This window comes from Uranotaenia lowii, chromosome 1 (genome assembly GCF_029784155.1).
Source record: "Uranotaenia lowii strain MFRU-FL chromosome 1, ASM2978415v1, whole genome shotgun sequence".
NCBI lineage: Eukaryota > Metazoa > Arthropoda > Insecta > Diptera > Culicidae > Uranotaenia > Uranotaenia lowii.
In genome coordinates this window covers 38556499-38580172 of record NC_073691.1, presented here as the reverse complement: position 1 = coordinate 38580172, position 23674 = coordinate 38556499, and the positions used below count along the sequence as shown (strand labels likewise).

The following is a 23674-nucleotide window of genomic DNA, read 5'->3' as shown; positions in this document are numbered from 1 at the left end:
GAAGGGTCTGTTTGCGAATAATAAAAAATTGTGCAAAAATTTAATAATTTGGATCAAGTGGCACGAAAGCTTGTATGCAACAAAATTGTATTCTATATTATTGCACAAAACTTATCAATCAAGTCATTTTTTATCAAAAAAATTAATGGAATCAAGGATACAAAAGGTGATTACACCCCCCTGTTTCACAATTTGTTTTTTGCTTTTGAAATCTTTCGGATATTTATTTGATATATTTTTCGAAATTTCCATAAAATACTTCAAACTTCCTTTATTCATTGGTTGTCGGACACCCCTCGGTCTCAATAGCGTCGGATTGACGAGCGAGTAATGTAGTTTTTATTACGCCTGAATGCATACAATACGATTATTTTAGCTATTTGTTGAGTATATATTCGATGGAAATTTAATCAGCTCTTGAAAAATGAACTTTTAAAATGTGTACAAAGATTTTTGTATATCTTGAGCAAGCCTTTTTCGCTGTCATCCCTTTTTATCAAAATTTGGATCATTTTGCGTTTGCCCTTATCAAGGTGGTAATATGCCATATCCTATGGTGCTATCACACCTTGAACGTTAAATTTGCTCTCATTTTGCTTAACATACGGTGGTACAGAGCAAAAAAGAAAGCAGGATTATCATTCATGGTAAGCAAAGTGATTGGCATCACTGCTTTTTTCGAGACCCACGCGATACCTCGTTCTTTTTTAATTTTTGAGAGTATATTGAGGCCAAATTTTGCTTTCATTGAAAACAATGCGATGCTTTATATTGGCATCATTGTGCTCTCCAAGCTCTCGGAAAATGAGGTGTAGTTAAGGTCTCAGTTTTAGCAAAATTTGGTATCACTTTGCTAACCAAGTATGGAAATCTTTGCTCTCATTTTTGCTGTGTACCACCTTATGTCAAGCAAAATGAGAGCAAGTTCGGCTCTCAAGGCGTGATAGCAAAATTTGCTATAATTTTGCCATAAAAGTCTGCTCGGGATGGAATCAATCAAACAATACTTGTTCTGAAAACACGTTATTTCTTTATTTACTTATCATTATTAGACAACTATTAAAAAATTCTATCAACTACAACTATCTGAGTGATATCTAAATAGCAAGTTTTTCCAAATGCACTTGAAGCCTTAACCTAGATTAAGAATTCATTAATACAATGCACTAGCACACATTTGAGGAACTTTTTTGATTTCGGTTCCTCAATGCGGTTGCCCTTGATATGTTAAAACAAACACGCTCATTCGTCAAAAGTGTTGTTCGCTGCTTTGGCGGCTTTGGTTTGCTGTTCGATAGATTAGGTATGCGTGGCAATTAGCTCTTTGGCTTTTTGGTCGCCGTCTCTCTTCCAATCCGTTAATGAATGATCATGATGAACCGTTCGCTTCACTCCAAAATATCATAAAAGACGAAAAAAAACTCAACACCGAATCACATGAGGAAGCTCTTCTCGTAACCTGTCCGAGTCCACTTGTTGCGGTAGTTCAGTTCCAGCGACGGACCGCCAGGGTTTTTAGGTTTGCTCTTCTTGACTGTCGGGTTGGCACGGTTTGTTTGAGGTTTTGAAGGTCGAGGTCCGTTGCGTGTTTTGGTTTCGTTCATACCGAATTCGTTCCGTTCGATCAATGAGGAAGAGAAGAAAGATTATTAGAATGTGTGTTATGCGTTTTATGCGATTGTGGGGTTGTGACTCAAGATTGGGGGTGATTTGAGGGGCAAATTTGGTGTTAGATAATTATTACCGGGTGGGTTTGTCTTCTGGTTCCTCTTATACTATGCGATCGGTATTAACTAGAGTGATTTTAATCTGTCGGAAGTGAATTTTAATGGGACAGCACTGTTGCGGCTATGGGCTCGACTGGTTTTATGAATTTTAATTAATGGGAGGCAAAAATCTATTTTTGAGATTTTTGCAGTGCTGTGATGAGGATGTTGTATTTTAGGTTGGTTTTAGTAATTGATTAAAATGCAAAAAATGTTCATCGGGCGTGTCGGGCGAAGTTGTATAATACAGTCAGTTGTGAGATTTTTGGTGATTGTTGTTGCGTTGAAAATTGTGGGAAATTTAAATTGCAACATGCTGAAGTAGTAGAATCTTAAAAATTTAATTGGTGGTTAACATTGCTCTTTATGAAAAAAAAAAATTCGGTTTAATACACTTGACAATGAATTGTTGACAAAATTAATCTAAATGATAAAATAAACAAAAAAAAAACAATTTGACAAAATTGATAAAATTAGCAAAACAATCATAATTAACATATACAAAATAAGATTTTTTTTCGTTAATGATAATTTTAACATTTTTGTCAATTGTGTCATTTTTGTCATTTTTGTACTTTTTGTAATTTTTGTAATTTTTGTCATTTTTGTCATTTTTGTAATTTTTGTCATTTTTGTCATTTTTGTCATTTTTGTCATTTTTGTCATTTTTGTCATTTTTGTCATTTTTGTCATTTTTGTCATTTTTGTCATTTTTGTCATTTTTGTCATTTTTGTCATTTTTGTCATTTTTGTCATTTTTGTCATTTTTGTCATTTTTGTCATTTTTGTCATTTTTGTCATTTTTGTCATTTTTGTCATTTTTGTCATTTTTGTCATTTTTGTCATTTTTGTCATTTTTGTCATTTTTGTCATTTTTGTCATTTTTGTCATTTTTGTCATTTTTGTCATTTTTGTCATTTTTGTCATTTTTGTCATTTTTGTCATTTTTGTCATTTTTGTCATTTTTGTCATTTTTGTCATTTTTGTCATTTTTGTCATTTTTGTCATTTTCGTCGTTCTTGTCATTTTTGTCATTTTTGACATTTTTGTCATTTTTGTCTTTTTTAACATTTTTGTCATTTTTGTCATTTTTGTCATTTTTGTCATTTTTGTCATTTTTGTCATTTTTGTCATTTTTGTCATTTTTGTCATTTTTGTCATTTTTGTCATTTTTGTCATTTTTGTCATTTTTGTCATTTTTGTCATTTTTGTCATTTTTGTCATTTTTGTCATTTTTGTCATTTTTGTCATTTTTGTCATTTTTGTCATTTTTGTCATTTTTGTCATTTTTGTCATTTTTGTCATTTTTGTCATTTTTGTCATTTTTGTCATTTTTGTCATTTTTGTCATTTTTGTCATTTTTGTCATTTTTGTCATTTTTGTCATTTTTGTCATTTTTGTCATTTTTGTCATTTTTGTCATTTTTGTCATTTTTGTCATTTTTGTCATTTTTGTCATTTTTGTCATTATTGTCATTTTTGTCATTTTTGTCATTTTTGTCATTTTTGTCATTTTTGTCATTTTTGTCATTTTTGTCATTTTTGTCATTTTTGTCATTTTTGTCATTTTTGTCATTTTTGTCATTTTTGTCATTTTTGTCATTTTTGTCATTTTTGTCATTTTTGTCATTTTTGTCATTTTTGTCATTTTTGTCATTTTTGTCATTTTTGTCATTTTTGTCATTTTTGTCATTTTTGTCATTTTTGTCATTTTTGTCATTTTTGTCATTTTTGTCATTTTTGTCATTTTTGTCATTTTTGTCATTTTTGTCATTTTTGTCATTTTTGTCATTTTTGTCATTTTTGTCATTTTTGTCATTTTTGTCATTTTTGTCATTTTTGTCATTTTTGTCATTTTTGTCATTTTTGTCATTTTTGTCATTTTTGTCATTTTTGTCATTTTTGTCATTTTTGTCATTTTTGTCATTTTTGTCATTTTTGTCATTTTTGTCATTTTTGTCATTTTTGTCATTTTTGTCATTTTTGTCATTTTTGTCATTTTTGTCATTTTTGTCATTTTTGTCATTTTTGTCATTTTTGTCATTTTTGTCATTTTTGTCATTTTTGTCATTTTTGTCATTTTTGTCATTTTTGTCATTTTTGTCATTTTTGTCATTTTTGTCATTTTTGTCATTTTTGTCATTTTTGTCATTTTTGTCATTTTTGTCATTTTTGTCATTTTTGTCATTTTTGTCATTTTTGTCATTTTTGTCATTTTTGTCATTTTTGTCATTTTTGTCATTTTTGTCATTTTTGTCATTTTTGTCATTTTTGTCATTTTTGTCATTTTTGTCATTTTTGTCATTTTTGTCATTTTTGTCATTTTTGTCATTTTTGTCATTTTTGTCATTTGTGTCATTTTTGTCATTTTTGTCATTTTTGTCATTTTTGTCATTTTTGTCATTTTTGTCATTTTTGTCATTTTTGTCATTTTTGTCATTTTTGTCATTTTTGTCATTTTTGTCATTTTTGTCATTTTTGTCATTTTTGTCATTTTTGTCATTTTTGTCATTTTGTCACTTAACACAAATTAAGAAGAAGAAAAACTTAAAAAAAATTGTTTCTCAACTCTCATCAGCAGAGTTCAGGCTTTTAAATGCATTTTCTGGCCTTTAGAAGCGTTAATTTTAACAATTTTGAGCTTATTTTGGGATCAAAACTTTGAAACGCATTTTCTGGCCTTTAAAAGCATTTTTTGCAATTTTGAGCTTAACTTGGGATCAAAGATTTAAAACGCATTTTTTGACCTTTAAAAGCATTTTTTTACGATTCTGAGTTAAAATTGGTATCAAAGCTTTAAAATGCATTTTTTGACCTCTAGAAGCGTTTTTTTTTTAAGATTCTGAGCTTAATTTGGGATCACAACTCTAAAACACATTTTCTGGCCTTAAAAAACGTTTTTTTGCAATTCTGAGCTAAATTTGGGATCAACACATTAAAATACATTTTCTGGCCTTAAGAAGCGTTTTTTTGGGATTCTGAACTTAATTTGGGATCAAAGCTTTAAAATTCATTTTCTGTCTTTTAGAAGTATTTTATGGCGATTCTGAGCTTAAATTGGGATCAAAACTTTTAAATTAACGACAGATTTCAAAGCAATAAACGGGTTCTGGCTTTTTTATAGCTAGATTTACTTTTATTCAAAGTTTTATTTGAAAGCCAAATAGCGTTCTACTCAGCGTTGACTATGGCATTTGAAAGTTCCCATAAGAATCAGGGCTGAGTAAGCTTCAAAGAGACCATTCTATGGAATTTTTGGTTACTTTGGTAAGAATGATTTAGACAGTTTTCCATCAATTTTGCTCGTGAAATAAATGAGTCCTGGGAAAATTCCGGCTTGCAGTCTATTTAAGAGCAAAAATGACACTTTTTGGTCCCTGATAAAATTTTAAAAAAAATGGATTGAAATGTTGAATACACAAAACAAAAATAGTTCATTTTTTAATAAATGTATAGTATAGTAATGGTCAACAAATTTCAATTTAACAGTCCAAGTAACTGAACAAAATTTATTTGGTGAAATTCGGCCCAAAGAATGGTAAGTTGCTGCTGTTTGAGATTGGAGTTCCAACTTTTTGTAGACTATGGGCCTTAAAGTGTGCCACGTGCCCGGTTCACGTGTAACAAATCCGATAATTTTGAAGTTCTACACATAGCTATGTATAAACAATTTCCTTCTTTAGAACTTTGACCCCTCTCAACAGTTTCAGAATTGGAAACAAGTTTAGCTGAGTAGCTTTTTGGACGCAGTTTACATCGGAAGAACTAGAAATCAAAATAAAGTTCCAATGTCGTGTTTTGCTAGGCCAGAATATAATTCTTTTTCAAACGTCACCCGTCGTTGTTCGTCTACCGAAACTTGGAATGTGGCTTACACTATTTGTGTATGTACATATTCTTAGCTTGGCTTACGTTTAAATAACGTTAACATGCATCAACAACATGCTTCCTAAAAAAAAGTAGAAAAGAAAATGGGAAAAAGGAGAGCAGGCACGCTTCAAAGGATTCAGTGCTTTTACATAAACACATACACAAAGCACATATTTAGTTTGGTGGATTTGGAGTGGCACAAAAGGCTTTTCCGGTTGAAATATAAAGCTCTGCCACGTGGACGGGAGCCAGGATAACAGGAAAACCTACAGACACATACATATTGTACACATACACACAAATCGAGCTAAGGACGGGGACACAAAACACGGAAAGCTCGGCATCGTGGGAGTTGTGTCAGAAACATTCTGAGGCGGTCTTAGTGGGTGGTGTTGTTGGGTGGCAGGCGCATTAGATTTGAAAGAAAACTGATGAATGGACTACAGACAGTGACTTGCACTTCACAAATCAATGCGTCCAAAACCTTGATTTACCTGCTGCAGGATGGTTTTAATCGAATTTCCGGGAGGCCCAGATTTTGATATGTACACATGTTGAACGGAGTTTATTTTTGGGGTTGGAATGGGTGGATGGGTGGTTTAATTTGTATGTTGCTCAGTTTGAATTTTGAAGAGGTTAAATTAAGCTTCAAACACTGATTCCGTTTTCTAGGGATGTCTGGCGCGAAGTTTCCGGGTGTGTTTCAACAATTGGTGTAGTTGTTGTTCGTTTGTCAAAACTTACATGGACTCGAAAACCGAGTGAGAGAATGTGTTTTTGATTTGTTTTTGATTGACACCAAGAAAGAACAATGTAAAAGAAACAATGTGGGGCAAGAAAACACACGCTTTGCAAACAGAGAACACTACGAAAAAAACCAGGAGTTAAAAATGGAAACATTACACTTGTAGGGTCGAGAGAAAGGACGCCGTGGCTCGATCCGATGGCAAACACTGTCCGAAAGCTTCCAGCAGCAACGGTTCCTCGGTGATGGCTTCCTGGTAGTCTTGGAATGAAACCTAGAAGAAAGAAAAAGAAAATGCAAGTGAGAAAGCGAGGCTTACTTCAAAGGATACTTATGTATGTACTTAAAACTCGAAAATCATCAAAAGAGGGGAGAAAAATTGGAAAAATCGAATTTTAAGTTTCGATTCCAAATAACTTAACCCTCCGTTTCATTAAGTATCAAATTTGCAAGAATTAATGTATGAAAAAATTGAAAAATCTTAATTAATTTTTTTTTCTTGATGTACTCATCATTTCCAATTGTTTAAAATGATTTTTACGGGAAAATAAAAAATCATGAAATGAAGGGATTGCAAAAAAAACGTCGAGATGACCAATGAAAAAAGGCATGAGATGACGTGATATGGTAATTACTTTTAGGATACATATTAACCCTTAAAAATCGACCTTCTGGGTTGTTGTTCAGAACTCCGATGATTTTGTAAAGAATGTTTAAAATTTTTCTTTTTTAATTAATCACAATTCGGTGCAATTAATTTTGAGCCTTTATATGCTGATTTTTGAAATTTATTTGTTTTGCATATTAATTTTTTGAGACCTATAAAAACTACAAAATTTCTGAAAACTGCAAGCTAAAATTGATTGAATCTGCTTTAGCATTTATAGCAACTAGGTTGAATTAGAAGAATTCAGTAATTCAACGACCAGATTAAGGATTATTTCTCCAATCTTACAAATCAGTTTAATGTTTTTTGAGAGAAACAATTATATGATTAATTAACGAACCCTTTTGAATAAAAATATGTACAGATATTTTACTCCCAATGCTTTTATCCCTGTGAATTTATTTCATCATTAAAATATTATATAAGTGTGATAAATAAAAAGATGAATAGTATGGAATGCGTCTTAGACAGGTTGTGCATTTTCGAACAATTTCGGGGAACAAATATTTATACCGGTATTCGAAAAAATAGCAGCTCAAAGTAAAATTCAACAAGAAATCCCAAAATAACTTTGGCTGACTGCTCCTACTTTGGACCTAGAGCCTTCTTTAGTCCTTAAATGATGAACTCATTTCGTTTGCATAGATTAAAGACACTTCAAAGCAAATAATGAACTCTTGTTCTTCCTTAACCCTATCATACCGTTATTTGCCATTTTAAAAATTCTAATAAAATTCTCACCGTTCATAATAAAGTTCTTTCTATTTAGTGGCAAAACAGACAGCTCATTTAGTGATTAGTTTTTCGAGAATTCAGAGAGATTAAGAATGAATCACATTATTTACCAGACCAACCTTAATCTTAAAAGAAAGCTTTTATTGCTATAATGAATATGAACTACCTATTTTTCCTAAAATTATAGAAAATCTTCGGAAAACCCGGAAAATAGGTAAAGGGTTTAATAATAGGATACTTTCAGCCGTGATGTTTCATTTTAACAACTGACATTAATTTTTTCAATACCAACCAATCAATTAGGGTGCAAATTTTCATAAAGGCATAATTAAGAACCTATATTGCATATTCCCAACATTTTTTGCCAGCTTTAGGTAAATAAGCTATTAGTCAAAACACAAAAAACCTATTATGCTGCTGAAAAATGTGCTAATGAGGAAAAAGTTTCAGAAATTCCTAACAGAAATAAGGATTTTTATTTGAATACTTAAGAATCTGTAATATTGGTTCATGGTACTTTTATTTAAAATAAAATATTAAATCAGTTTTTTGATGTTTTATCTCAACATCTTACTATTTACAGGCGTTTTAGATATGGGTCCATTATAGGATACAAGTCCTGTACCAAAACAGGAACAGTATGTTCAAAGTAGGAAACTTTGCTCATCCATATCTTTGTATATCTAACAAAAACGGCAAAACCAAGGATAATTTTTTTTATTTAAACTTTCAGATAATACCATTAACTACGAATGGGTTTCCTGAAAACCACAAAACACCAAGGATGAGACAAACATAGGTTTATTTAAACCACCGCTGTTTTCAGCATTGAAACCATTTTTTTTTTTTAAATTAAATAGATACATGCTCATAAAAATCTTTAAACTAGCATTCCATAATTAGATCACAATTTCAGAAAAAAAATTTCAGCAAAAAATAAAGTTTTGATGACAAATACTTTTAAACAAAAATATTTTTAATAACATTACCAAGCACCATAAAAACAATTAGATATTGCACAGGAAATCACAGAAATATTGTAAGAAAAACCTGAATTTTTGGGAATGTTTCAAAACAACATCCAATTATTGAACATAACAGGGATTAAAGAATCCTTCCTTTATATTCTAATACAATTAAGATTTTCTGAAGAAAACATTATTGAACATTCCGTACCAAAAATTCAGATGTTTTCTTATTTTAATCGCCGCTAAAATCATATTAAATTTAAATATGAATGGGCATTTCGGCAAACTTTATTGGACCTTTATTCAGCATCAATGAAAAAAAACTCAAGATTTTCTATTTATTATACGTAAAGATTCTCAAATTCAAGCAAAGGATTATGAAAATGTTTACTTAATTGGAAAAAATCAAGTAACAAAATCATGAACATGTGTTCAATCATATCTTAGCCTGACAACTGAAATTTCAAACTTGGATTGGGTAGTCAAATTAGAAATAACAAAATTTAAAAATTTAAAGTTGCAATCGAGAACTAGTGTCCTAATTTGAAATTGAAATGACAAAAATATTTTAAGTGATTGATTTGGATAACAAGTTTTCAATATACATAAGTATTGAAGTGACAACTAGATAATGTAATCAAATAGAAAATCCAAACAATAGTAACGTTTGAGAAATAACATATTGAAGTCTGAGAGAAAAACAGAAACCAATAGAGTATTCGCTATTTTTAGTACTGAACAGGCCCGTGTGAAGGACTCGTCCATGGGGGGGGGGGAGGGGGTTTCGAAATTGAAATTTAGCTAAAAATACCAACAATACCAAAAAAAGGCACGGTGTGGTTAATAGCAGGATTTAAAAAAAAAAATACAGTAACGCAAATTTTGGCATGGGTTGAAAGTAGGGCTTTTTACAGTTCAAATCCACCAAAATTTGGTCGGTGACTTCCCATAAAAATATTTCTTTTTAATAAATTTAAAAAATAAATATTTTTAGCGTTTAACAACTATAGTGGTGCTAGTTCTTTAATTTAAACTTTCAATAATATTAATTGAACATTCTCATCAAAATCCATTAAAAAATTTCTAAATTATTTTAAACTTGTTACAGAAAATACGTAACTAAAACAAAGAATATTACTTTTCAAAATATTTCATAATATTAAAATATTAAAATCGGCTGAGAAATCTTGTGACCAGTCTTGGTTTCTAAAATCATGAAAAATATCTGATATTATCTGAATTTATGTATGATTCCATTTGAATCCATTCTTTTTGATTTTCTGACTGTGAAAACATTGGTGAAATTTTCAATAAACAAGATTAAAGATTAAAAAATCATTTTATACTTGAAACAACTTTTATTTTTTCGTGATAACGCTAATGCTATCTGGAATTGGAACATTTGTCATAATTTAAGCTATAGGAAAATTAAGAAAATCAAATAGTTATTGAGTCAACATTTCGCATTTAAATTAAGCCTTAAGATAGCTTCGAATCATTTTTCGAACTTTTCATGGACAAAAGCTAGAACAAAAGTCTTTCTAATTCAAAATTTAGATGAGGCTTCCAAGAAGATTATGTTTTCAAAACACAAAAATTTGAACTTAAAAAAACAAGGACAAATTTATTTAAAAATTTTTCAAATTTCCTTAAAAATTAGACTTTAAAGTTCGGTACCTAAATTTATTTTGAAAAAAATACAGCTTAACTTGGTTTATTTTTTTGGAAATTATAATAAAATGTTAACTCAATTGATCGACCTTGTCGGTAAAAGTCATGATATTTTAGTAAGTACATTTCTAGATTATGAATATGAAAATTTGTTCCATTAGGAACAATTTGATGTCATGTGATGAAAATGATTCTTGTTTAATTCTACTCACTAGTTTCTATTATTTATTCATTTAATTTTTTTTTATCTGCCTAATTTTTTATAGAATTAAATTGATGATTCAAATAAACGATCTTCTCGAAATCTGCCCGACGATTTGATTTTTGCTTCAAAAATATCTCAAATGCAATTCAGTTAAAACATCTTTAGAAGTTCGTTTAATATCTTATATTTTACAAAATTGGGAAAAAACGAACAAATGGGTAATAGGTTTTTCATAGGTTTTCTTTCGCAGAATTCTAAATAACTTAAAGTCTTGGGGAAAAAACCTTTGTATTAAATTTGTTTGAAATGTTTTAAAGTTTTATCAGAAAAGTGCAAAATTTTCTTTTATAATTTATACATATTCTATCAGTTGCAAACACCTAAATTAATTAAAATTTGCTCTTAAATTCGTTACACCGGATTTAAATGTGAATGTGGTGGCCTTGTATAATTTATGTGTATTTAGAAAAAAATAAATAAACACAAATTAAAGTTGATGTTGAAATTTATTGGTCTCTTGAAGAATATTTCAAATCAGCATTAAATTTATTATGATATAAAATTGTTTTATAATTATAAAAATGATTAGTAATAACGTAATGGATGGACTTGTTCCGATAATTTTTTTTTAATAAAATCCAATTTCAAAGACAAGATAGGGTTTTATTTGAAATTGTGGATCGAAATTGAAAGTTAAAAACTAGTTTCAATTTGTAAATGTTATGTACTGTTGTAGAATGAAATGTCTTAGGCCTATTTAGAAACATGAAGTAATTTCCCGTTACTATGGTAAATTCATTTCTTGAACTGAAAAAAATTACTTCGGAAAAATCTCCATGGGGGTTGGGGGTTAAACCCCTGTTTTTATATTTATTCCTTTACTCAATATTTCTTTTAGAATAAAAATAGGATTTTATCATATTTTAACAACTTTAATCAACTATTGTTTTCGGAAATATTCTTAAGAATGAACTAAAGTCCAAAACATAAAATAAAATTTTTATTTAACACCAAACATAAAAGCTATATAAAAACCGAATTCATTATTGAATCAAACGCCAATGCTGTTCCAGTGACAAAAGAACATTTTTGAAAAACGGGTTGTAAAGTTAAATTTAATTGTGACACTTTTGCATCTTTTCAAAATTAACCAGAATCAAAGTTTCGAATCTTTGCTTTTCCTTTCCTCTGAGTTAGAGTTTTTTTTTCATACAAATCTTAAGCAGTCTAGTTTTCAAATTTAAAATCAATATTGCTGAATTTTTAGGTTTTTAGGTTTTAGGTTAGAAGTAGGAAACACTAATACCAGATTTAAAAAAAAAAATACTTACTTTTAAATAAATTTCAAATCAGGTCAAAACCCTGGTGAAAAATTATTTAAAAAATTATAATGACTTTATATCATTTATCAATTTTTTTTACATTCATAGTTTTCAATTGAAGGGTTGATAAAAAAAATCCACGGTAACATATTGAATTCGAAAAAAAAATCGACACGATTTGAAATGTGAATTCTCGATTAGGAAAAATGAAAATATTCATTTTGAACTTGGGAAAATTAGGTTAAAACACTGGTTTGATGATTGAGATTAATTTGATTAAAATGACAGTGACCAAAGTCAGAGATTATAATTTTTTATGCTCAAATTTTTATAGTCACCTTAGTAAAAGGCTAAAAAAGTAGTTTTTGAAGTTCACAATTAGTCTACTAACTTTTGGTTAGCGAATTCATTTTCTCGTCGAATTTTTCGTGCGTTATAGAATTTAAAAGTTTCGTTAATTTTCAGTTCTGTTAACTGAAGCATGCTAAATTCAGGTTGCCAGATTGCCCGCTTTTATCCGGATATGCCCGGATATTTAATACAAAATTTAACAAAAGTACGGCCCGGCCCGGTTGCCAAGATTTTATTGAAAAAGCCTGGATCTTGCTGGGATTTATTCACTTTATTAATAAACAAAAAAAAGCCTTAAATAAGATTCAAAACTGCGGATGAAAACGATATTTTTATAGTTATTTTTTGTTTTCATTTGAGTAGAATAATTCCTGGATTTCGACCAAATATGCCCGGATTTTCGGTCGACATTTTAAAATTAAGGTTTTTAGATAAAATAGCTTGGATTTCTCCAGCCCAAATACGTGCTGAAAAAATGTTGGCAACCTTATGCAAAACTGATCTAAATCATAGTGTCATCATCGTTCAGATTTAAAACCATAATTTCGATCAGGTTTTTAATTTTGTTTATAGATTGATTCCAGAAGATATTCGAGCTAGTTTTTTGCCAGCATCATAGAAAAAGCGAATAGCTTTTTTAGTTGTCTTTACTCCTGGATGTGCCGTATTTATGCTTTTATTGAGTACGGACAAGTGAAAACATGAATAAATCAGTTTTGGCCAGAACACAACATCTGCTTTAAAAAAATTGGCATTTATTGACGGAGAATTTGATGAATGAGTGTATTTTTTTGAAAATTGATTCAAATTAGGTTTATGTTGTCGATTGTAAGCGACGTTTAATATTCTATTTGTGACAATTTTTACGTTCTTGAATTTCAAGCAAACAACTTTCCCGAAGTTTTGCACATTTTTGTTGGTCTTTCTCAGGGATCGGTCGAACGATCGGTTTTTTTTAACGCTCTAGTATCCTCTTCCTCCCTTTTTTTTTATCGGAAACTATCCGAAAATGGAATATTGATTTGTTTTTTCTCTCTTTTTTTTAAATGAAATCGTGGACTGACGAAGATGAAATGAACAGAAAAATAACAAGCTGATCCGAAAACTGCCCCTATTTATTACATTTTCAGTATCAACTTTCCGATAAATTTAATGTTTAAAGTTAATTCAAAATTTGTGTTTTGAATACTTTTTGTACCAAATTTTTGATAAACAATTGGCGATAAGCAGGGCATTTTAAGAAATCAATCCATGTTAGCCAGCATTAAGCGGTTTCAATAGGCAATCGCTAGTTTTACCAAGTTTTTTTTAGTATTCTAATTTCAGAGAATCAATGATCAAAAAAGCTGTTTTTTTGTAATGTTTAACAGTATTTTCAAAAAGTGCAGGGATTTTTCAAATTATTTTTACTTTTTTTTCAAAAGTTATTCTTAAAACAAAATCTTATAAAATAAATCCTAAATACATTTGTGCAATCATGCTTTTAAATTCTTTGCATTTCGGAAAATATTTAAAATTTATCGAAACTCTCGTGAATGTGGAGTTAATTGAACAAGAAACACAGATTGAAATTGAGTCTTAAGTAGGTTATTTGGAAGAGTTTTTCATGTAAGTGTAAAAATTGAAATGACGAACGAGATCTTTTACCATCAACATGTTTAGTTACAAAGCAATGGATATTGGGGGTTTAATTTTGTTTTGCTCATTCTGTTGACTATCGTGAATAGTATTTTTACTTTGTTTCGATTATAGTTGTTTGAACTTCTTTATGTCATTCTCGACTTATGTTAACGATGCAGTTGGCGGACAGTTATTGAAAAATTTATCCGGTGTAATTGTGATCGATGTTTACTCTTGGGCTCGAGCTCAGGGACATCGGTTCAGAAGCAACTGACTTGCCAACTGAGCTATATCACAAGCTCAATCGTGGTTAGTGAACACCTGTCATATGGCTTTAGGTTTGAGTTAAAAAAACAAGTTTCAGATTACAGTGTCGTAAAATAAAATGTCAATTTTCTGACACTTATTTCAAAACACTTTTCGGGATCCAGTACGTTATTGTTAGTAGCAATTTGTTATGACGGTAAATTTATTTATTTTACTAGAAATTTTACTTGGAAAAATCTCCTTGAAGGGGGAGGGGGGGTGGTTTAATTCCTATTTAACTACCCCCATCGGCTCCCCGTTTGCACGGCCTTGGAAAAACTATCAAGCGTTCGAATTCTTCAAAAAAGAGAACCTTATTGTTTGTCAAAATTAGGATCACCTGAAAAGTAAAAAATATACCTAGTTTTGCTAATATAAACATGCAACAATTCCTACAAACTTTCGCTTTGTTGAGCGATCCCTATTTCTCACCTTATAAAAGGTACAGAGCCCATAAATTGAGAAACTAAATCCAACAGCTATCCTTACCTTTCCATCTTTATCCATATCCAGCTTCCTCAGGGCAATCTCGATCAAATCCTTTACTCCCTCGTCCGGATCCTCGTCCTGCGGCTGTTTAATCAAACAGTTCCTCAGCAGCGCAAACATCTCGTCCTTCGTAATATACCCATCGCTGTTCAAATCGTACACCCGGAAACAGAAAGCCGTCTTCTCCGCCTGCGATCCCTTGAGAAAGGTCGAAAGCCCCACGATCCAACCCTCGAGCCGGATCGGCAGACCCTCGTAGCCCTTCTCCCAGGCGCAGAAAATCCGTTCCATCAGTGTTTCCTCGGTGACGATGTCGAAGGTACTGTGAAGGAGTTCCCGAAAAACGGACCGATCGATTCCATCCGTCGAGGAACCAGCTTTTGCGATCACCCCGGCGTTATTGGCCGATAGGGCTTTCGAATTGAGACTGGCATTGGCAACCAATTTCCGGAAGATTTTACAGAGCGCCTCCACTTCGATCCTGGCGGGGAAGATAATATTTTAGAAAATAAAACCTTTAGATTAAAATTTCATTAAAATTGTTAGAAATATTTTCGTTTCTAAGAAGAATTTAAATTTTTGGAAAGAATAAAAATGATAAGAAAAACGTTGAATTGAGTCTTTATAAGATAAACTGAAGATTGTTGCGTGCTTATGCCAAGCATTTGAGACACCATTAAACGAAAGACAAACGTAATGAAATTCAAACAAAATCGACTGACATAAACAAACCGAACTACCACGTGGCACGCACAGCCAACCGAATAATCGTCTATCTTTCTTTAACCTGTTGTTGATTTCATAAATTAACCAGATTTGTTTGATGATAAGCAAAAACGAAAAAGACTGATGAAAAATTCCAAACAAAGTCAGTTAAAATATTCCCTGATTGACACCGGAACGACATCTATCAACGATTTTTCCTGCTGCTGCTGTTCATTTGTTGTTAAAACTTTTGGCTCCCGGATACCTTCTCGTGGTAGTAGAAATTCCTCTACCTTTCATGGTGAATTAATTTGCGTGTTGGAAGCTTCTGATGAAGGAAAAACTTTGGACTGACTGCAGGCTTAAATTTATGAACGAGTAATGATGAAGTTAAACGAAAACGACAGTTGCTTATCTTCGTTGGCATCAAAATGGAACGTTCGATCCATTCAACAAAAAAATCCTTTTCGTGATAAACTAATTTTGTAATGAGAGCACGAAGGAGTTGTTTTTGTTAAAAAAAATAACAAAAATGACAAAAATAACAAAAATGACAAAAATGACAAAAATGACAAAAATGACAAAAATGACAAAAATTACAAAAATGACAAAAATGACAAAAATGACAAAAATGACAAAAATGACAAAAATGACAAAAATGACAAAAATGACAAAAATGACAAAAATGACAAAAATGACAAAAATGACAAAAATGACAAAAATGACAAAAATGACAAAAATGACAAAAATGACAAAAATGACAAAAATGACAAAAATGACAAAAATGACAAAAATGACAAAAATGACAAAAATGACAAAAATGACAAAAATGACAAAAATGACAAAAATGACAAAAATGACAAAAATGACAAAAATGACAAAAATGACAAAAATGACAAAAACGACAAAAATGACAAAAATGACAAAAATGACAAAAATGACAAAAATGACAAAAATGACAAAAATGACAAAAATGACAAAAATGACAAAAATGACAAAAATGACAAAAATGACAAAAATGACAAAAATGACAAAAATGACAAAAATGACAAAAATGACAAAAATGACAAAAATGACAAAAATGACAAAAATGACAAAAATGACAAAAATGACAAAAATGACAAAAATGACAAAAATGACAAAAATGACAAAAATGAAAAAAATGACAAAAATGACAAAAATGACAAAAATGACAAAAATGACAAAAATGACAAAAATGACAAAAATGACAAAAATGACAAAAATGACAAAAATGACAAAAATGACAAAAATGACAAAAATTACAAAAATGACAAAATTGACAAAAATGACAAAAATTACAAAAAATTTCAAATATTACAAAAATTACAAAAATAGAAATACAAAAGTTTCGAAAATTACAAAAGTTATAAAAATTACAAAAATTACAAAAACTAAAAAAATACAAAAATGACAAAAATTTAAAAAATAATAAATATTACAGAAATTACAAAAATTACAAAAATTACAAAAATTAAAAAATTCACCAAAATTTCGAAAATTTCAAAAATTACAAAATTGACAGAAATTTATAAATGACTAAAATTACAAAATTTCAAAAATTACAAAAATGACAAACATTACAAAAATGACAAAAATTACAAAAATTACAAAAATTACAAAAACTACCAAAAATTACAAAAATAACTAAAATTACAAAAATGACAAAAATTACAAAAATGACAAAAATTACAAAAATTGCAAAAATTACAAAAATTACAAAAATTACAAAAATTACAAAAATTACAAAAATTACAAAAACTAAAAAAATTACAAAAATTACAAAAATTACAAAAATTACAAAAATTACAAAAATTACAAAAATTACAAAAATTACAAAAATTACAAAAATTACAAAAATTACAAAAATTACAAAAATTACAAAAATTACAAAAATTACAAAAATTACAAAAATGACAAAAATTAACAAAAATTTCAAAAACTACAAAAATTACATAAATGACAAAAATTACAAAAATGACAAAAATTACAAAAATTACAAAAATGACAAAAATTACAAAAATTACAAAAATTACAAAAATTACAAAAATTACAAAAATGACAAAAATTACAAAAATTACAAAAATTACAAAAATGACAAATACAACAAAAATTACAAAAATTACAAAAATTACAAAAGTTACAAAAATGACAAAAAATACAAAAATTACAAAAATTACAAAAATTACAAAAATTGCAAAAATTACAAAAATTACAAAAATTACAAAAATTACAAAAATTACAAAAATTACAAAAATTACAAAAATTACAAAAATTACAAAAATTACAAAAATTACAAAAATTACAAAAATTACAAAAATTACAAAAATTACAAAAATTACAAAAATTACAAAAATTACAAAAATTACAAAAATTACAAAAATTACAAAAATTACAAAAATTACAAAAATTACAAAAATTACAAAAATTACAAAAATTACAAAAATTACAAAAATTACAAAAATTACAAAAATTACAAAAATTACAAAAATTACAAAAATTACAAAAATTACAAAAATTACAAAAATTACAAAAATTACAAAAATTACAAAAATTACAAAAATTACAAAAATTACAAAAATTACAAAAATTACAAAAATTACAAAAATTACAAAAATTACAAAAATTACAAAAATTAACAAAAATTTCAAAAACTACAAAAATTACATAAATGACAAAAATTACAAAAATGACAAAAAATACAAAAATTACAAAAATTACAAAAATTACAAAAATGACAAATACAACAAAAATTACAAAAATTACAAGAATTACAAAAATTACAAAAATGACAAAAATTACAAAAATTACAAAAATTACAAAAATTACAAAAATTGCAAAAATTACAAAAATTACAAAAATTACAAAAATTACAAAAATTACAAAAATTACAAAAATTACAAAAATTACAAAAATTACAAAAATTACAAAAATTACAAAAATTACAAAAATTACAAAAATTACAAAAATTACAAAAATTACAAAAATTACAAAAATTACAAAAATTACAAAAATTACAAAAATTACAAAAATTACAAAAATTACAAAAATTACAAAAATTACAAAAATTACAAAAATTACAAAAATTACAAAAATTACAAAAATTACAAAAATTTCAAAAATTACAAAAATTACAAAAATTACAAAAATTACAAAAATTACAAAAATTACAAAAATTACAAAAATTACAAAAATTACAAAAATTACAAAAATTACAAAAATTACAAAAATTACAAAAATTACAAAAATTACAAAAAATTACAAAAATTTCATAAGTTACAAAAATTACAAAAATTACAAAAATTAATTGTACAAAAATAACAAAAAAAAAACAACAAATTACAAGAATTAAGTATTCCCAAAAATAATCAAGACTAATAATTGAAAAGGGTCAAACTGTTCATGCCTTTTTTATGCAAAGTTTAAACTCGTTAACTACAATTACGGGAGAGTTTTGGAAAAACGATTAAATTTTCAGAAAAAAATATTTAAAATTCGTATTCTGAGAAAAAAAACTCAATTTTTCAAAAAAAAAAGCCAATACTTTCAAGTCGTCCATACATTGCAACTTGTGCATATCTGTTAATTTTGATATTTTTTTTATTTTTAAAATCCTTCGTTATTTCTTGCATAATAAAAAAAAACTTTCGATAAAATTAAGCAAATTTAAATTTCAAAAAAGGAAATTTGTGCACAACTGTAAAATACTCTTGAAAACGAAAGATTTAATACAACAATCAACTTTCCCGAAGACTACGAGTGATTTTGACTTCTGTTGAAAATGTAAAATAAATTTCCTTTTTGTTTATTTTTAACCTGTTCTGGGAACACGGAATTTTTAAAAAAAAAATCAACAAGTGTTGAGCAAACAGAACTCCTATATTACAAGTGATGAGTCTTAAAATTTGCATTCTTCAACAAAATTGTTTCAATCCTCATCAAATCCTCAAGAATGTCTTTCTGTGATCGAAAATAATATTTATTATTTCTCTATAATTGTATAATTTCTTCCAAATATCTACCTAAAAATACAATATTGAGATTTTTGATTATTCAAAACTTAGCATTTTCTTCAACAGCTTTAGAAATGAGTGGACTTCAAACATTCTACTACTTATCAGAACTTATCAGACAGTCCACTTTTAAGGTAAAAATACAAAATATTAAGGTAATATTTTTTTTAGATATTCGAGAAAAGATTCTAAATAAATTTATACGAACATAAACTATTTTCTTTATTAAAATCGGCATATTTTATAAAAATTTGGCAGTAATCATGAACTTTAAATTTTCACATGAATCTTTCATTAGGCATTTAAAAAAATCGATTTGAAATACCAGTTTTTGTTACCAGTTCCTCACAACCGACAGGTTTAAAGTGCATAAAAGCTACTTTTGAGAAACACGCTTATCTTTTGATGAAACAGTATCGAATTTTATTCCTATCCTCTCTGGTGTTCCTCAGGGATCAATATTAGGCCCACTACTCTTCTCTCTTTTTATCAATGATTTGCCCAATGTTATTCAACATTGTAAGGTTCAGATTTTCGCTGACGATGTTCAAATATACATATGTGATGATACCTTATACTCTATTCCTGACATAAGCCGTAGAATTAACGTCGATCTAAAGAATATTTACGAATGGTCAGTTCATAACCATCTTCCCATAAATCCAGCTAAATCTAAAGCAATGCTTTTTAGCACACGTAAATCTCCTATCGAGCCACCTCTTTTGCATATTAGTAATGAAGCAATAACTTTCGTGGAGTATGCTGCAAATCTTGGAGTTATATTTGACAAAGAGTTTAATTGGAAAAAGCACGTGACTATTCAATGTGGCAAAATATATGGTACACTCAAAAGCTGAACTCAACTGCTAGATATTTCGACACACAAACCAAACTGAAACTTTTTAAAGCTTATGTTTATCCCTTATTCCTGTATTGCTCTTTTTTATTCCTAAATGTTCAAGTTCAATCTTTAGATCGACTCCGCGTTGCTTTGAATGCGTGCGTTCGATACGTTTATAGGCTAGCAAGAATTAGTCATGTCTCCCACCTTCAGTCAAACTTGATCGGATGTCGCTTTGAATCATTATATGAAATTCGTTCGTGTGAAATGATTCACAGAATTCACCTTACTGGGAAACCTGATTATTTGCGTTCTCTGATAGTACCGCTGAGAAACTCGAGAACTATGAACTTTCTTATTCCTCACCATAACACTGCTTACTATAACAATTCTTTATTTGTCAGAGGTATTAGAAAATGGAACAATCTTCCGTATCATGTTAAATCTGCTAATACGAGATCTAGTTTTAAGAGACGTTTGCTGGCGAAGTTCACAAATTAGGATAGTTAGTCTGCATAAATAGTATTAAACCAAGTACGAAAATCGAAGGAACGATTACAATCTAATTGAATTTCAAAGTGTAACAATTTAAAAGATTTGTATCTTAAGTTACATGAATTATGAATAAACAAATGAAATGAAAATGAAATGAAATATTCAATTTATTTTCATTCATTTAAAAAAAATTAAAAGATGTAACTGAAAGTCAAAATATCCTTGAAATAAAACGTGATTTGTGAATACTATTTTTGGGGCATAGTTTAAACGTTTCAACGAATACACCTTTGCTTTGAGAGTCACGTGTAATATCGCTTACTCTCAGTATCGCTATAGAAGTTTGTCTTATTTTCATCAGAAAACCACAAAATCCGGAGGAAACTTGAACTTCCTGAACTTGCATTCGATAAAAAAAACTGCCCATGAAAAGTTTCGCATTTTTAACTTTTTGATGGAATGGCTGAACTTGAACAACTCGAAGAGTTTGAGTCCAACACTGCAACAACAAAACAAAAAAGAAAGAAAAACTATTCCCCGCAAAAAAACAAGGAATCAAGCGAAGAGCGTTAAAAAAAACCTCGCCGAAAGGATATAAACATCCAGTTGATGTTTGGCATTCAGTGCCCAATTGATGTTTCCATATTTATTTTTTTGGAAGGGGAAACCCGATGTTGAGTTGCATTATTTTCACTAGTTTTATTTCACGTTGGGTGGCGTCCTTCGTTTATTTTGCGATTTGTTATTTTGCAACTCTAAGGAGTAGTGCTGGCTCGTATAAATTTACATATTATTGATTGTTCCGGAGGAAAAATTCCTCATCAGGGAACGCGGTTCATAGTTTTTTTTCTGCTCTCCCGTTCCTTGTGGTGCTTTTTTTCATTTTTGTCATTAAAAATTATGTCATACTGGGTTTTTTTACATTTTACTTAAAAAAATTATATGTAAGTACTAAAATTTTCTCATTCTTCCAATTTTAAGAAAATAATTCAAAATTCATATTGACATAAAAAGTTTTGATTTAAAAAAAAATCAAAATTAAAAAATTCTGTGATATCTAAGAATATTTTTTAAATTCTAAAATCTTAATTTGAGACAGATCCTGTGATAAAAATTTGGTCAAAATTCTGTTAAATTATCGGTTTTCTGTGATTTCAGCATTCTTCATTGTGTGCAATACTTTATTAAAAAATTTGGAGTACATTAACTAGGAATCGTACTTTACTTCTTCAATCAATATTTTTTGTTTAAAATCTCAAGTGGAATCGAAATTGCAATAATTTTGAGAATTTACAGAAAAAGTTTAAAAAAATTAACAAAACTAAGATAGAAAATTCTTAAAAACTTTAAAAAAAGAATTTTGAAACTTTAATTCAAGATATTGAAATAATTTTTTATCAAAAGTTCAAGATTAAAATTCATCATTAATTTTATAGGCTATAGATAAAAAACATATTAAAATTGAATGGACATAAAAGTATTTTTGAATTTTAAGTTTGGACAGGTAAGAGAAAAGAAATTGATGAATCTTTTTTCAAAATATTTATAAAATTGTGTAAAAGGGTCATAACCAACATGAACTTGTTTTTTCCGGTATAAGGGAAGTCGAAAAATTTCAAGGCTTCATTGTGGTTGGCGGCAAATGCAATTTCTTACAATTTTGATGGTTAAAGAATCCGATTTGTACACTTTTTAAAAGGAAATAAGATGTGCAAGGTAGAACAAAAGGAAACGGTTTTTAAATGAGTATGGAAACGAATTAAATATTTGTTAGTTCACTTTTCTATTTATGTTGTTTGAGCAAAGCCAGTGGAAGTAGAAGTATTGAGTATAAGTTAGTTAGAATTGAAGAGAGGAAAATTTAGAATTATTGTAAACTCGAATTTTCATTTTAAATAAATTCAAAAAAAAATCTTGTTAAACAATTAAACATTGAAATAAAGGGGAAATTAAAAACAACAGTAAGAATCAGTGAAAGATTATTTTTAAATTGAAATTGAAAACCAATCAAATATAAAGACAAAAATATGAAAACTTTTTATCTCGACAGAGATTGAAAGGTTCAATTCAATCATAAATCAGCTTTATTTTTAAAGAAATTACGGTTAACTTATTTATCCTACATATTACCCAATTTCAAAAATGTTCTTCGAAATTATCGACGTTTTTCGGTTAGTTTTAGTAATGATAAAACAGATTTACCGATACTTTCGAAGAACAAACAATCGCGGTGATAAATCCAAAACTCAATTTCAAAAATATAAGTCATTAACTCTTATTTTCAAAATTGAATCAAAATATTTCTTAACATATCACGATGTAGTAGAAATCAGCAAAGAATGAAAAATCTTAAAAACAAAAAAAAATAGTTGAGTTAAGTTTCCGTTACAAAATAACATAAAATTGTGGTTCTCAGATGAAATCGTAAACAACTCATCCGATAAGAAAATTATTTCCATATTAGATTAAAAAAAACTAAAAAACATCACAAATTGCCTATATGTTAAATCTCCACCTTGAAAAGCCAGAAAAAAATCCCATTAAGCAATTTTAAATCCAATAAACTCAAAATAATGAAATTAATTTGTTCTTTAATTTGAATTTAATTTTAAAAAAATCTGCAACATATAAAATGGAAAAGAAATTGAAATGTAAAAATGAAATGAAATGTGAATGAAAAAAAAGTTAATAAAAAAGAACTATTCAAGCTATTCAAAAATCCTTGTTTAATAATCTTAACCATGCAAAATGAGGAATTACATTTCTCACATTCAACAAATTTAAAAAAAAAAATTTATTAATAAAAGTTCGTATTTAATATTTTAGATAGATAATACTTTTGGAAGAAAAATTGTAGGCTAATTGAAACAATCATATGAAACTTTACA

General features: G+C 28.5%; 1 protein-coding gene across 2 annotated transcripts in view; it reads right to left on the bottom strand.

The window, feature by feature from the left end:
- Positions 1–907: 907 nt before the first annotated feature.
- The window catches only part of LOC129754643 (calaxin-like), a 40832-nt gene continuing 18065 nt past the window's right edge, over positions 908–23674 (bottom strand). Inside the window, exons 3-5 of one of the 2 annotated variants that reach the window (XR_008739052.1) lie at positions 14715–15195; positions 6130–6654; positions 908–1534 (exon numbers count right to left, since the gene is read on the bottom strand). Coding sequence is in view for 1 of the 2 variants with exons in the window: in XM_055750815.1 (XP_055606790.1) it covers positions 1516–1534; positions 6539–6654; positions 14715–15195 (616 nt within the window). In the remaining variant the exon portion in view is untranslated. The remainder of the gene's footprint in view (positions 1535–6129; positions 6655–14714; positions 15196–23674) is intronic. The other variant, XM_055750815.1, reaches the window with a different exon arrangement.